The sequence below is a fragment of the Drosophila albomicans genome, chromosome 3 (assembly GCF_009650485.2).
Source record: "Drosophila albomicans strain 15112-1751.03 chromosome 3, ASM965048v2, whole genome shotgun sequence".
Classification (NCBI taxonomy): domain Eukaryota; kingdom Metazoa; phylum Arthropoda; class Insecta; order Diptera; family Drosophilidae; genus Drosophila; species Drosophila albomicans.
Window position 1 is genome coordinate 10147255 of NC_047629.2, and position 14653 is coordinate 10161907.

At 41.5% G+C, this 14653-nt stretch overlaps 3 protein-coding genes across 6 annotated transcripts; 1 reads left to right on the forward strand and 2 right to left on the reverse strand.

Annotated features, from left to right (window-relative positions):
• Nucleotides 1-34: 34 nt before the first annotated feature.
• LOC117572423 (dynamin-like 120 kDa protein, mitochondrial) lies at nt 35-5015 on the reverse strand. Of its 4 annotated transcripts, none has more exons than XM_034255228.2 (14): nt 4874-5015; nt 4463-4772; nt 4256-4391; nt 3785-3901; nt 3573-3647; nt 2923-3512; nt 2487-2860; nt 2267-2431; nt 2027-2205; nt 930-1402; nt 748-866; nt 605-689; nt 339-543; nt 35-281 (listed from the first exon to the last, which is right to left on the reverse strand). In XM_034255228.2, exons 1-14 carry the CDS (start codon nt 4900-4902, stop codon nt 217-219), a joined length of 2922 nt encoding a protein of 973 aa, XP_034111119.1. In that variant the 5' UTR covers nt 4903-5015; the 3' UTR covers nt 35-216. The 4 variants fall into 4 exon arrangements, with proteins under 4 accessions (XP_034111119.1, XP_034111118.1, XP_034111121.1 ...); XM_034255227.2 differs by having other exon boundaries at nt 2018-2205; XM_034255230.2 differs by lacking the exon at nt 3785-3901.
• Nucleotides 5016-5211: 196 nt separating this feature from the next.
• On the reverse strand, nt 5212-9231 carry LOC117572427 (SNF-related serine/threonine-protein kinase). Its single transcript, XM_034255251.2, has 9 exons — nt 9051-9231; nt 8410-8726; nt 8125-8343; nt 7854-8029; nt 7415-7769; nt 7225-7344; nt 7038-7164; nt 6334-6975; nt 5212-6272 (listed from the first exon to the last, which is right to left on the reverse strand). Exons 2-9 carry the CDS (start codon nt 8616-8618, stop codon nt 5610-5612), a joined length of 2511 nt encoding a protein of 836 aa, XP_034111142.1. The 5' UTR covers nt 8619-8726; nt 9051-9231; the 3' UTR covers nt 5212-5609.
• A 575-nt stretch (nt 9232-9806) lies between these two features.
• On the forward strand, nt 9807-13872 carry LOC117572422 (ubiquitin carboxyl-terminal hydrolase 20). Its single transcript, XM_034255226.2, has 5 exons — nt 9807-10271; nt 10349-10691; nt 10758-11550; nt 11609-13005; nt 13074-13872. The coding sequence occupies exons 1-5, from the start codon at nt 10185-10187 to the stop codon at nt 13397-13399; spliced, it is 2946 nt and encodes a 981-aa protein (XP_034111117.1). The 5' UTR covers nt 9807-10184; the 3' UTR covers nt 13400-13872.
• The last annotated feature ends 781 nt before the right edge of the window (nt 13873-14653 follow it).

Here is a 14653-nt window from a genome sequence, read left to right on the forward strand (position 1 = left end):
GAGAGCTCTTTACGTGGAAATGACTTAACTAATATACAAACTAACAATCTTTTATTACTCTTTGCTGCACAAAGTAAGCGTAATAACTAAGTAAATAGTAAGGAAAATCGTTATGAACAATGCGTGACTGTGATTATATAACCGGTTTTGAGCTTAAATTAACACATTAAATAGATAACGCTGTTGTGTCTTTGGTCATGGCACACCCTTTTTACTCTATTTCTCCTGATTCAATGAATTAATGAATTCCTCCAGCTTCTCCTGAATCTGTCGTACTTTAACTGCAAAACAAAACGTTTTATTTCATGGAAATAAATCACTTTTTGAGGTCAACTCACTAAGTTCCTCGGCCAGCTGCACACGTTTGCCTGTCAGCAGATGTGCCTTCTTCTCCTCGTCGTCACTGAACTCGTCGAGCACTGCCTTGATCTCCTTATCCAGGCGTCGCGCTTCCCGATTGATAACCTGCTGCCTCAACGCATTGCCTGTCACCTTGATCACCTGTTGTATGCGCCAAAATAGCACCACATCACTGCAGGAGATCTGTTGATCACGGAAAGAAATGTTACCCAAGGAAATTTAAAACGTTTCACTGCAAACTTACCTCACACTCGGTGCCTTGTTGTGTGTACAGGTAATAAGCCTTACGGCAATCCTTGGCCCGATGCAAAGCCTGTTGCAGGAAGTGTCTAAAAGCAAATACATAATCAATAACAATACAGAACTATGTCACTGAGCACTACATACTTTCTGTAGACTGGGAACCACGTTTGACGTATGTAATCCGTGTCCACATCCACATTATCACGCTGCAGATTCTTGCGCACTGTCGTCAGCTCATCATAACTTAATGTAGGCAAATGTTTCTGCATACAAATATAGAAATTAAATCGATGGTCTACAGGATTACATTTTTCTTTAGAACACACCACATCGTTTTTGAGAATTTTGTCAAGTTCTCCCTTGACACTGCGTCGCTTTTGCTGATCCTGTGTCAACGACTTCCAGTAAGCGAAACGTGTCCATGGTCCCGGACCGAACATTTGCGCCAACGTCTCATCGGTCTGCACAAGTTTAGTGGTCACAGAGTTCTCTAGGAATTTCACCGCCTGATCCCACTCAGCCTTGTCGTGCACAAAGCGATCCTCCAAGGTGTTAAGTTGTATCACTCGCAGCATATCAATGGCTTTGTCCTCCCAGCTATGTCGGCGAATAGCCTCATCGACAACAGCCGCTTTCAGTTGATCAAACACACCGTCGTGGTCGTGACCCTTCTTTGCCCGTTCCATCAGAGATATGAACTCCTGTTGCAATGCCTCCCATCCAGCCTCAACTGACTTTGCTGGCAACGCCTGTTCTGCCCACTGTCGCAGCTTAATATCCACCATTGTATTGAACGAATCTAAAAAACCATCAGAATTGGCAATAATTAATTTCAACTACTAATTAACTAAGATATCACATAGCACAGAAATAGATGCGATGAAATGATCAACAACACAGACATTAATGTATGTTAAGTAAATTTTGATCAATCCATTTTGGAAATATAGCTTAGATGTTGACTAATTAAAAACAGTTGCCTTTTTAGTGTTCATTGATCAAATTAACGCAGCTTAATTGAAGATTTCGGGTTAAACGTGTTTCTCATGTCACGTAAATCTTTAAATCACACTTTCCGGCAAGTACGCGCCTTATTCGCATTCGCATATGACTGTGACAAAAATATAAAACTTGCTGAATCACATTTTTGCTTTTATGCCCCGCAAATCGATGTTAATTAAATTTAAATTGGGGAGTACACAAATTAAAATTATACGCATGATTCAATGGGAAGAGAAGCGCGCGAGCCGAAACTGGTTTAGAAGTTTGTGATTCCCGATTGGAACGACTTGAATTTTTTTTGCTGCTAACACACAAACACAATACGTTCATGGTGATGGACTTGATGCGTTCCTGCCCCAGCATGGGGTGGGCGTGGCTTACAAACTTAAAACTTATAACTACAGAATATTACTTTGAGAACCTGACTGTGCAGCGGGTAAGTAAACATTCTCGAACACGTAATTCGATAGTTTCTCCCACAGCTTGAGGGTGAGGGCATCGTCCCATTTTTTCGCTGAGATCTGTGAGAGTGTTACCACTTCGTCCAATATTTCGCCCTTGGCCTTGTCGAACAGCTCATCACGTCCAGACTCGCGCAGCCTGGAAATGGACATCCATGTACTTAGAATTTATATCTCTCGTTATTCGTTTTGTTGCATACCTGGGGAAATTGTTTTTCCATTCGGTTTCCAGATTAAATCTGGTTGCCTTAAATGCATCCGCCTGTTGCTCAATGGTTTCACGCACCATTTTCCAGAAGCGATCCGACACAGCCAAGCTCAAATTGCGACTAGTCACTTGATGCGGCATAATCACTCCACGACGACTGGAATTCAGCAATTCAATGAGCTGAGGTCAAGTTAAATTTGTTAACAACTTACTGAAACAGTTTCGAATTCTTGAAAAAGTCCTCCTCATACTGTCGAATAGCGTCTATGCTGTCGTCCTTGCGTCCACGTCCCGTCACAACGGCATAGTAGCCCAATGCCTTCATGGGAAACAGTTTGCCCGACAGAATCTTTCTTATTCTGTCGGGATCCGCCAACTCTTCGGCCAGATCGACTTTGGTAAGAACAAATATAGTACGACGACCGAGAGGATCACATTGCATGACCAAGTCCGTCACATTACTACGCTCCGCATCAACAGAGCCATCCTGTATGCAGAGTATAATAGCATTTGGATTGCTCATGTAGTGCTTGGTCATTTGATGAATCGAATCCTTAGTATCGGAAGCCATATCCACAGTCATGGTCTAAAGAAAGAAAAAACAGACAAATGTATAAAGCTTTATAAATCATAAAATGATCATCTTACCGAAATGATGCCTGGCAAGTCGACTAGCACCATACGCTGCAAGCCGGGTCCCTTAACTGTCATGGCAATAACCTCATTGCTGACTGTTTTGCCACCACGCACAGAGGCACGCATACGGAACTCTACCTCGCGACGCAGATCGGCCAGATCCGACTCTTTGGTGAGGTCATATTCGCGGTCCGAGTCACGGAACTGAGCCACATGATAGGGTCCCTCGGCCAGTGTAACCTTAACAGGTGCACGCGTCATCATTTCACCGCTACCACGCGGAAAAATGCGTGCTTTTGCAATCGATTCCAATACGGATGTCTTGCCGCTGCTCTGATCGCCGACAACAACCACGCGAGGCAAGTGATCAGCCATGGTGTAGCCCGTATCATAGCCAGAAAGCTCATCCAGTACCTCTGAATACATGTCGATGAGCGATTTCTTGATTCTCTTGGCCGTCGTCTTTTTATTCGTTTTCAATATCAGGTATTGCTGGCGCAGTTCGCGATTTTCCTTTTCCATTTTCTCTAGTTCCTTTTGGTATTTGATTTGTACGTTCATGATTTCCGTTTGCAGCGTTTCTACCTGACTCTGTAGCTTATCTGAGGATGGTAAAGAATATTAGCATTACTTTGCAGATAGAAAGGCTATTCAAAACTCACCATATTTCTTTCGGCTTTCGTCTACAGAGATACCAAGCGCAGCCACCGTTGTCTTAGCCTTAATATCTTCCTTGGCTGCAAATACACCAAATAAGAATATTAAGTTTTAGTTGAAATCAGAAAAGTTGGGTAAACGAAAGGCGAACATAAATTCTCTCACTTTAAATGCTTTATGTTCAGCACATTGAATTGGAAAATTGTGTGTAACCTACTTTCGACAATTTGAGTTCCTTGATAATCGGCCGCTTCAATTGCATCGTCCAGACGATTATCGAACCAAGAGCGCCATTCCGACAATTTATCTTCGCCCAGTTGCTTAAGCTTCGGATCTACAAGCAAACCCCAATAACATCAATATCATTTTGCAAGCAAAACTAAGCGTTAGGCGGTGCCGCCAACCACGTGTATAATAATGTATACAAATTTTTTAAAATCAATCAACTGGGCTCACAAGCAGGCCAAGTTACAAATTATATCAGTAATTTAAATAAAAATCAGCAATTGTGATTAGAACAAAAAAGTATGCTAATTAAAGTGCTTAGTTAGCAAATTGCAAGAACACCCTGTAAACACCCTGTGAATAAACTAACAAATTCAAGGCAATTTAAAGTGAGAGAGAGAGAGAGGGAGACAAGGCGATATAGGACCCGGATCGTAATCCCGCTGGATGAGGGAAGACTCACCGATGTCAATGGCATTCTTCACTACGCTGCCTACTTCAATGAGATTCCTTGAGAATTGACTCCATCTCTCTCCCTGCGGCAGTGCATCCTCGAGCCACTTCAGATCGGGCAGGCCTTCCTTCCAATCCTCATATTTCTGCACGTGCATATAAAATGCAATTTTCACATTATATAATAACAGCAAATTTGGGGGCGCGGCTTACTCACTTTGCTCAATGAAACGCCACCACCGATGGCTCCACCCAGCACAAGGTAACGCAACTTGAGAGCTCCCTTAAGAACTCGTACTACCAACATGCCATAGCCGCGAGAATTAGGCGGAATTGTCCAGCCTCTCGCTTGATTACCGCCCAGCAGAAACTCCTCGTGGCCGCGATTGTTGCCATTACTGTGCTGCTCCCAGTGACCTCCAGCTCCACCAGTGCGACGCGGATTGCTTGTGATGTTGCATAGCGTGGAATGATTGCAGCACACAACCTTCGTCGCGGAGTAAACAACAGCTTTTCTCGCAGTTCGGCTAAAAGTGCAAATTCGACAATTGGAGAAACAGGCGATGACGAAATCGGCAATGAAAAATTCCAACCGGCGTGATATTGTTGGCGCGTATGTTTTTCTTACCGGTATGTGTTCTGATAGATGCGCAACATTATTGCAATTTAAGACTACAGTTTCCACACAGTTTGCTCTGCCTATTATTATTTTTAATATTATTTTCAATTTTTTCCCGACAAAAATTTCATAATAGAGATGCGCACTTATCACGTACCTGTTACTTAACTCAAGTATCGAACTGTTACCGTTACAGTTGCTATCGAGCAGCAGTTGCTCTACCCATCTCTATTCCATTGGAACCAGCTTCGATTAATATCGTAATCGATTAAAAGTCTTGCCGTATCGATATCATAAGCAAGCGCAAAATTAAAGTCAATTTAAAAATGTTATGGCTTTTCATCAAATACTGTTTGGGTTTATATTTTATTGATTTTACTTGACTTGGATTGTATATGGTACTTAGACATATCGCCATAGAATACAAACATTTATTGGGGAATGCACGAAATCTATTGTGCGAATGGTGTTTCGAGATTAGGCAACGTTCTTTTCCTCATCATTAAATGAGTTTATCATTATTATTATATTATTATTATAGTCAAAAATGTGCCTTTTTTATTGCTAATTAAAGATTGCATAATAAATTAAATTACGCTACAACTAATATTAAATGTTTGCATAAGTATTTTTATAACTTGTTTCTTATTCTTGTTATACAAATACATACATGCATATTTACTACATATTTTCTACGATTTAAGATTTAGAATGCACTTTGCAGCTGTTTAACGGTAACTATGTATTAAGAAAAGTTCACTACGGGAAAATATTTTCCTAGCCTTCGAATTTTCTTCATAGTGACAAAGCATTTAGAGCCGGTAACATGTATTGCTTTGGTAAGGCTTTTATCTTCCAAAATCAAATCGATCTCTTCGATTGACTTTAGATTATAAATATCTTTTGGTGTTTCGTTGGATTTCTTTTTGTTGTTATTGTTGTTGTTGGAGTTTATGTTGTTGCTACTATTGTTATAGTTCTTACTATAATTGGTGTCATTAAAATATTGCTTTTGCTGAAGAGTTGCTTTGGCTGCAATCAATGTGTTCATAGTTTGGTCCGTGGTAACGGAATCAGGAATAAATTCCGACTCCTCGTCATATTCTTCTTTAGTTTCGGCAACGGAGAATGTGTTTAAATTGAACAATGAATTTCTTTGCTCGATATGTTGTTGCATTGATGCAGTCGAAGCACCTCCAGCCGCATCATTTAAATAGTTGCGATGGCGCAACTCGTATTCTTGAGCCTCTGTGATGCGATCTAGGGATTGGCTTTCGCGCATACGTCTTCGTCGTGATGTATTTTCCAGCTGCTGTTTTTCGCCATGCGAATGCTTGTCAACATGATCCTTGTGCTGTTTCCTACTCTTTTGTGTGTGCGATTTGCGTGTTTCTTCCGATTTATTTGGCTAAAGTAAATGTAGATAATTGTAAGCGTGGTTTGTATATAACTATTACTTCGCGTATTACCTCTTTACTTCCTTGTTCTTCCTTTTTTCCGCTTACACCCGAATTACTATTTGAAATGAAAGTGGCGCCACTGCTATTCGAGCCTGGTGGAGGATACAATTGATCTTGCGAATCGCTAGAGTCATCGTGTGAGTCACGGCGATGCATACGAAATCTAATCGGTGTGTCTCCAACGAACTTATTGATTTTCTTCTTGTTACGTGTCTTTGTATCATCATCGGACGCCTCGGAGCTGCTGCACGATGGCGTGCGTATCTTATTTAGTTTGGTACGGCGATGCGTCAGGACTGGATTCTTGCTGCTGCTGGGTAATGGTTTCAGCTTGCCGATTTCGAGTTCCTTGAGGCCGCTTATTGTGTCTTCGTCTACCCTGGCACACTTCTCCATTTGCTTAAGCTTCTGAGCAAGCGTCGTATCCTTAGACACAACAATCTTTGTGTGTACATTACTTGGCACTTCGGCGGCTGGAGCTGGTGCCGAGGCACAGGAGCGATCCAGCGCTGAACGATTGAGGCGACCATCGGAAATTGATTCACGACGAGATGTGTCTACTTTTAATTCATTTCCTACGCCACAGCTCTCATTAGCCGACTCCTCTTCTTCCTCCTCACGCACAATACTACATTTACGCGTACGTTTGTCCTTTAAAATAAAATAATTTATTAATAATGAACAGGTGTTTAATATAAACATATTCTACTCACTGGCTTGGCATTGTCATTACCAAACTGGGTTGCTGGTGTTACATTGATACTAATAGGCACAACTACTTTGGGATTTTCTGTAGGACTTGGTTTATCGGCTGCGGGTTTGCGACTTAGGTCTCCCATTCTAAAAGAAATCAATTAATGAAAACTAATGTTTGGATAATTAAATGATGTTGTTATTTACTTTAAGCCAGCCTCGCTAAGTTTTAGTTTTTGCGCCTCCTCGCGTCGCCTCCGCAAGCGTAGTTCGGCTAACAAAAAATATGTGGCTGTTATATGATTGTACTTATTTTTATCCAGAGCTCTGCAATGAAATTAAACATTGGTTAATACTTCTTCCATCGAAATGCTTGTCAAATATGTGGTTTACTTACTGCAATATCTCTTCCTTGGACGCAATGTTTCCGTTTATCATTTTCTGTATAATAAAGGCATGATCCTCTTCACTTAACTGCTGCCGACTCACCAGAGGCAGTGAGTGCTCCACCGAATCCGGTTCATCTGTTTGCTTTAGCCATGCAGAAGATGCAATCTCCTCGACTGTGGCGCGATTCTTGGGATCACGAACCAGCATGGTGGCAATTAAGCTGCGACATTCCTGTGTCACATGCGATGGTACCGTATACTTGCAATCCATAATCATGGTAAGCGTCTCCGAGTCATTGGCCTTCTCAAAAGGCGCCTGGCCGCAGACCAACATATACAGTATAACGCCCAGCGACCAAATATCTAACAGATAATGTCAATAATGAAAATAGAGCTTATCATGTGATGTGCACACACACACATACTCGAAGAGAAACAAAAACTTACCTACGGCGGGCGCATCGTACGAATCACCTAATAAAATTTCTGGTGCTGAATATGCGAGACTGCCGCAAAATGTCTCCAGTTTTTGGCCAGGCAAGAATTTGTTGCTGAACCCAAAGTCCGTTAGCTTGACGAGTCCGAGTTTCTCAAAGAACACGACATTCTCCGGCTTCAAGTCTCTGATTACGTTCAACACGAATGGATTACGTAAAGTGTCGTATTTATTGTCTGTGCCAGATTATGTATAATTATTGTGTTTTAGCTTTAAGCTTACCTATGCACTACGTGCAGCTGATGACAGTACGTGATCGCACGAAGTATTTGCCGGAAATATTTGCGGGCCAGCTCCTCGCTTAGGCCGGCATCGTGCTTCATTATATAATCGTAGAGATCACCGCCATCGCCCAGTTCCAGCACCAGATACAATTTAGTTTGTGTGTCAATGACCTCATAGAGTCTAACCACATTTGGATGCTGCACCAGCTTCATGCAACTACATCAATTGATTTCGTTTTAATCTAATTCTATATTTTGTGTATATGTTATATTTAAGACATACCGAACTTCTTGAAACAAATGCGCTTTAGAGACCTCATCAAGCTTGGTTTTGTCCACAACTTTCACTGCCACTTTGGCACCCGTAAATACATGCCGGGCCAGCTTCACGACCGCAAAGTGACCCGAGCCCAGCGTCTCCTCCAGATCATATAACCCAGCAATCTTGCCATCGCACAACCCGCCGCCAACCGGTTGCGTTTCCAAGGTCATGATCCTGCTTATCTTTTCCAACTTATTGACCTCGCGTTTGCTGACTGCGTGTGTAATGTATGTGCAGTATTTTGTGTGTGTGCAATTTGTCGAGTTTCACTGAAACCACTAGAAATACATTTTACATGAGCGTGAATTGCTTGGAGTACAGTAGTCCTTCAAAACCGCTAGTATGGTTGATAGTATTCAGACTATTACAAATATAATGTTGCTCACAGTGAGCATCGGCTTTGTTCCATAGTTACACCGATTGAATTGCAATCATGCTTTATTCACTTCTCGATTTAAGACTACTTCCAATCAGTGCAATGGAAGGTTTTCACTTTTGGGTCCTATGCAAGCAACACCAAGCAGGAGTAAAAGAGCACTCAAAAAAAACAGGGCTGTTACACAAGGGGGGAAGCATTAGCAATAGGGCAGGGCTGTTGTTACCGTTTTCCAGCAGCCGACGCACGCAAAACTATAATATGGGCTCCATTGCACGATTTGTAAGATGGAACTTTGCGTTTAAGTTGCCAATTTAATACCCTTTCTCACACTTTGCTGTTTATCTCACAAGAAAAGTACTTATTTTAAACCTTTTGTGTATACTAGTTGTATCGAATCGTTCGGTACAGCGTGACCGCGATTGGGATTTTAAATGTACTAATTTATGTTGGAAAATATACTAAATATACAAGTGGTACAAATATTAGCTTGGGTACACTTTATTAGATATGGTGCAATGTGCAAATCAAGTAAACAAAGGGGACACTTTTTGAATTGTGTTTGACTTCTATATTCTTACAATATTTTATTATTCTATTCAAACTCAACAGATACATTTTAGTTATCTCGTTATTATTAATTGAACATTCATTGCCGCTCGACATATTCTAATTTAAACTACATTTTGATATTTAAATTAAAATCAAGAAATACATCTTACCGTTTCTGATTAATTTCCCACATACAATCGATGTTAGAGTACTTTAATCGAATGCGTTAATCGATTTTGAATATTGTTGTCAATTCGAAAGAGCATCTCAAAATTGCGCACACATTCAACAGTATGTAAAGTCACGCTAGAGATGTCATAACGTCGATATGAATGGTCCCGATAATATTAGTGTGACTTTTGGATCCCATTAATTATTTAAGCATAATGTCCAGTGCTTAATGTCATTTGTGCTATTAAGAACACCTCAAAATTAATTGATTCATTCAAATATGTGCATGTCATTGCTTATTTATTTTAACCTTCCCTATTGTTACATATCAGCTCGTGACCAAGTAACCGTGTGCAGTTATCGCCCATCTCTATAATCAAGAGAACTGTCTGAAGGCATAAAAACAATTTTTTTAGTTTTTAAAGGCCTCGGTTGTTTTGTTTGTCCTAAATAAATTCGTGGAGGGAGTCATCGGCCAGTCTCCCATGCCCTGGAAGCTACGTTCTTCCAGTAACGTATCTGGTCAATGAAGAATTCATTTACCTTCGCGTTGTGTCCACAGAGCACCAACCAAAAAACGAATATCTAAATTCTCAATTAAATGCAATAAATAAATCATTCAAAGGCGAAGCAAATAATGAGTTTAAGTTTTAATAGTTCACAAAAATGTTCGCATATTGATAGCAAGCACTGCAGCTGCACTGAATTGGACTTGGATCAAACGGTATGAAAGCGTCTCTTACATGACTTTCGTTTTTATTACCTTTGCACTATTATCACATTACTACTTCATTACCCTAGACCAGCAGCAGCAACATGGAACGACGCAGCATGAACTACCATGACAAAGAGAAGCTATTCAGTTATTCGTTGAATTCACTTGCCAAGCGTGACGACAGCCTCGAAGATGATGCCACAGGTTCTGGAACAGGCCTTGTGGGTCTGCAAAATATTGCGAATACGTGTTATATGAATTCGGCACTGCAGGCTCTCAGCAACCTATCGCCTGTGACACATTATTTCATCAACTGCAGTGAGATTGTTGAGCACATTGCGAGCACACCTCGCTCCAAGGTAGCTGGATTAGCCAAAAGTTATCAGCGTCTGATGCAAGAAATATGGATGCAAGCCGACGAGTCAAGAGGTATAATACATCGTAGAATTCTCGCTATGAATCATAAGCTTATTCATATTGTACTTTTATTTGTAGATAATATTGCGCCGCGAGGCATTTTGTATGGCATTCGTTCGGTTCATCCAATGTTTCGAGGCTACCAGCAGCATGACACACAAGAATTCCTACGCTGCTTTATGGACCAGCTGCATGAGGAGCTAACAGAGCAAATAAACGCACCAGTTCAACAACAACAACCCCAACAGCAAACGCCACCTCAGCCAGTGCAGCAACAAGCGAGTGAAACTGACGATGATGAGAACTGTGACGATGAGCAGCAGCCAAAAGCATGCAATACACCCACAGCATCGGAGAGCGAATATGATACGTGTGAAAGCAGCATTTCAGAACGCTCCTCCGAAGTGCTAATGCGAACCGATTACTTTGCGGCACCTCAGCGTCTCAGCAGCAGCAGCAATCCCGTATCGGATGCGTCGGGTGGACAACAACAGCAGAGTCCAAAGACCTCTCAAGAGTCCAAGCAAGTGGAGGCGGCACGCTCAATTATCAGTGATGTGTTCGATGGCAAACTGTTGTCGTCAGTGCAGTGTTTAACGTGTGATCGCATCTCGACAAGAGAGGAAACATTCCAGGATCTATCGCTGCCCATACCCAATCGAGACTTTCTTAATGTGCTGCATCAGACACACAGTCTGAGCGTGCAAAGTCTAAATGCCGCCGACTTGGCAACGGCGCGCAGCAACGAAGGTTGGATATCGTGGATGTGGAACATGGTGCGATCTTGGTTATTTGGACCTTCTGTAACGCTCTACGACTGCATGGCCAGCTTCTTTAGTGCCGACGAGTTGAAAGGCGACAATATGTATAGGTAAGAAATGCTACTAAATTATATTTGAATTGTAATAAATTATTCATTTCGATTACAGCTGCGAACGTTGCAATAAGTTGCGCACGGGCATCAAGTATTCGCGCGTACTCAACTTACCGGAGGTGTTGTGCATTCACTTAAAGCGTTTCCGACACGATCTGTCCTACAGCTCAAAGATATCGTCATATGTGTATTTCCCTCTCGAAGGGTTCGACATGCGGCCGTACTTAGACAAAAACTGCAAATCGCAAGTGCCCACCTACAATCTGTGCTCGGTTATTTGTCATCATGGCACCGTTGGAGGCGGACATTATACGTGCTATGCACGTAATTCTCTCAATGGACGCTGGTATGAGTTTGATGATCAATTCGTGACGGAAGTTTCGCCCGAAGTGGTCCAGAACTGTCAGGCCTATGTGCTATTCTACCAAAAACACAATCCACAAATGCAAATGCTGCGCGAAGAAGCCATCAATTTGTCAACAGCAAATCCATTATACGAAGGCGATATACAATTCTATGTGACACGCGAGTGGCTATCACGGCTGGCCACATTTTCGGAGCCGGGGCCAATCAATAATCAGGAAATGCTTTGTCCACACGGCGGCATTCTACATTCCAAAGCAGCGCTAATTAGTCAAATTGCTGTGCCCATTCCCCAGCCGTTATGGGATTTCCTGTACAACCGATTCGGTGGTGGCCCCGCTGTGAATATAATGTTTGAGTGTGAGATTTGTAAGCGTGCCGCAGATGCGCTATCTCGCCGACAGCTCTACGAGCTGGCCGTCTTTACCAAATACAATGGACTGCAGAATGAGTTGGACACAACGGCCATCTATGCAATTGCTATGCCTTGGCTTCGTGCGTGGCAGCAATTCTCGCGCGGCATAACCCACAAGGAGCCGGGACCCATTAACAACGAAGGCATTGCCGACACCAATTCGCATAATGGCTCAGCCATCAGTTGCGTGCGCGCTGGCTCGGATTACGCCCAGCTCAATTCGCTTCTTTGGCGATTTTTGCATGGCATTTATGGCGGAGGTCCGGAAATAATGCTGAGAAGTGCACTGTCCGATGATGAGGCTGATGAGATTGAAATTATCGATCAAGACGATGAAGAGGATGAAGATGAAGACTTGGGTGCCATCTACATGAACAATCAATCCGATACCGAAAGCAATCCGGGAAGACTTAACAATACTGACAGTCCAATTGCATCGTCAACCTTGACGCCAGAACCGCTGCCGTCAGTTGAGGACGAGACGCCAACGATAAAATCCGAACCTGCCACATCAGATACCATGTCCAATGGCAGCAACAGCAATAGCACCGCCTCGAAACGGGGCAAGTCGGGTGGCAAGGCCATCAAAGTGGCGGCGTTGCGCATGAATATGCGTAAACGAGGCAGAAATCGCAATGCGATGAAAGTGCACGCGGAGATGTTTGGTGCCAAAGGTAAATGACTAATTCTAACCCATTAAACTTGACAGATTTTTCATTTACACTTTAAATTACATTTGCAGGCCAATACAATCCACAAACAGACGCCACAGCTGAGTCCAAAGCAGATGCGGACCAAACTAATGAAGTTCGTGATAAAGATCAGAGATCAGCTGCAGCAACCACAACAGCAACAACAGCAGCAACAGCGACGCCAGCAACTGGAGGAAACGCATTTCAAACAGAGTACACCATACCATTCCAAAGCGATAATTTCCAAGTCAATGGGCCAATTGACAAGAAGCGTGAGCGAAGAAAGTTACGCAATAATAACAAGGAGAACGTTAAGCTGCAGAAATTTGTGACGCTACGCGAGGCAAATGGAGCCAATGACGAGACTGATATATGATCGATAGCCAGTTCGAGTTCGAAATGGAAAGCATTTTCGGAGAGTCAATCGCCGCCGAAATTTAGGCCAAAATCAAAATTTAGGCGTAAAAAATAATCGTTGTTTTTATTTAGTTAAATACCTCAGCATTTAATGGGGTGGAGGCTACATAAAGTATGTAAAAATTGTATTTATAAATTGCAACATATGGATGGCTAACCCAATATTGTAGAGAACAGTAATAGAGCTAGTTGTTAAGGAACCCAGTACCCAGTACATGGATTAATGAATGAAACTTATACAATAAGATGAAGTGAGTGAGCGGTGTGTATGCTCTATGCATTCGTTTTATATGTTACACTCAAGTCACAATAAACGAAATTGTACATAATGTTGAAGCCAATGTTTAATGGTGCAAACACTAAATAAATGAGAATATCTTGAGTAACAAATACACCGAGAAATGGTTAAGAAATTCGAATGTGTTTTATTAAAAAAAAAATAAATATTTCAATGGTCATTTAATGAATGTAGGTCTTGGGAAATTTATTACATTGAATTACCAAAATAAGCATGTTGTATTTACAAAAAAAATTGTATTATTGTTTCTTTTTTTTTAATTTTGTGAATTGTTTTACAAATAAAAATACAGATGGTATATTTTTTGGTAAATTTATTTAGTTTGAGCTTTGGAGAGAAGTAACAATTAGAGGTAACACAAAAAAAAAACTATGTTTTTGCAGTTAATAGAAAAACAAAAAGTAAAATATTATTTTTTATCACAATTCACAATTCAACCAGCAATAAATGTCATTGGATAATTGTTCACTTAATATTCTTAAATATTTTGTAACTCTTGTACAAAAGAGCGTTTAATAAATATTTAATTTTATTTGTATTCCGGCACGAAGGACCAAAATGTTGTAACGGCGCTAACAAATATCAAAAACTTTTAGTTTTCACAATTTTAATTCCGTTTAATTTTCGTTTTTAAGAATGCTTCGAATTATTGCAATTGGAGCTTGAACATTAGAAGAAGCACTCTCACAGAGTTAAAGGTCAATACTAAATGCCGCCGTCGTTTAGGTCAGCTAGCGCCGAGCCCTTCGAAAAGCTCGGCTTTGCGGTGGAGAGTTTTAAGAGAGAGAAGCTGAGAGCACAGGAACTCAGAGTGGATGCATGTGTGAGCGCATTGTAAGTGAGCAAAAAAGCATTGGGTGCTTTCGATCGGTGGAGCGAAGAGGGTGCAACTCACTTACAATGCGCTCGCCTCAA

Excerpts from the sequence above, each read along its gene's own strand:
- LOC117572427 (XM_034255251.2), bottom strand. The coding sequence starts at position 8,618 with ATGACCTTGGAAACGCAACCGGTTGGCGGCGGGTTGTGCGATGGCAAG. Across the intron at positions 7,165-7,224 it reads CTTAGCGAGGCTGGCTTAAA|AATGGGAGACCTAAGTCGCA; the intron begins GTAAATAACAAC and ends GATTTCTTTTAG. Across the intron at positions 6,976-7,037 it reads GTAATGACAATGCCAAGCCA|GACAAACGTACGCGTAAATG; the intron begins GTGAGTAGAATA and ends TTTATTTTAAAG.
- LOC117572423 (XM_034255227.2), bottom strand. The coding sequence starts at position 4,902 with ATGTTGCGCATCTATCAGAACACATACCG. Across the intron at positions 3,648-3,784 it reads AGGAACTCAAATTGTCGAAA|CCAAGGAAGATATTAAGGCT; the intron begins GTAGGTTACACA and ends GTGTATTTGCAG. Across the intron at positions 282-338 it reads GCAGCTGGCCGAGGAACTTA|TTAAAGTACGACAGATTCAG; the intron begins GTGAGTTGACCT and ends TTTGTTTTGCAG.
- LOC117572422 (XM_034255226.2), top strand. The coding sequence starts at position 10,185 with ATGAGTTTAAGTTTTAATAGTTCACAAAAATGTTCGCATATTGATAGC. Across the intron at positions 10,272-10,348 it reads AATTGGACTTGGATCAAACG|ACCAGCAGCAGCAACATGGA; the intron begins GTATGAAAGCGT and ends TCATTACCCTAG. Across the intron at positions 11,551-11,608 it reads AAAGGCGACAATATGTATAG|CTGCGAACGTTGCAATAAGT; the intron begins GTAAGAAATGCT and ends TTTCGATTACAG.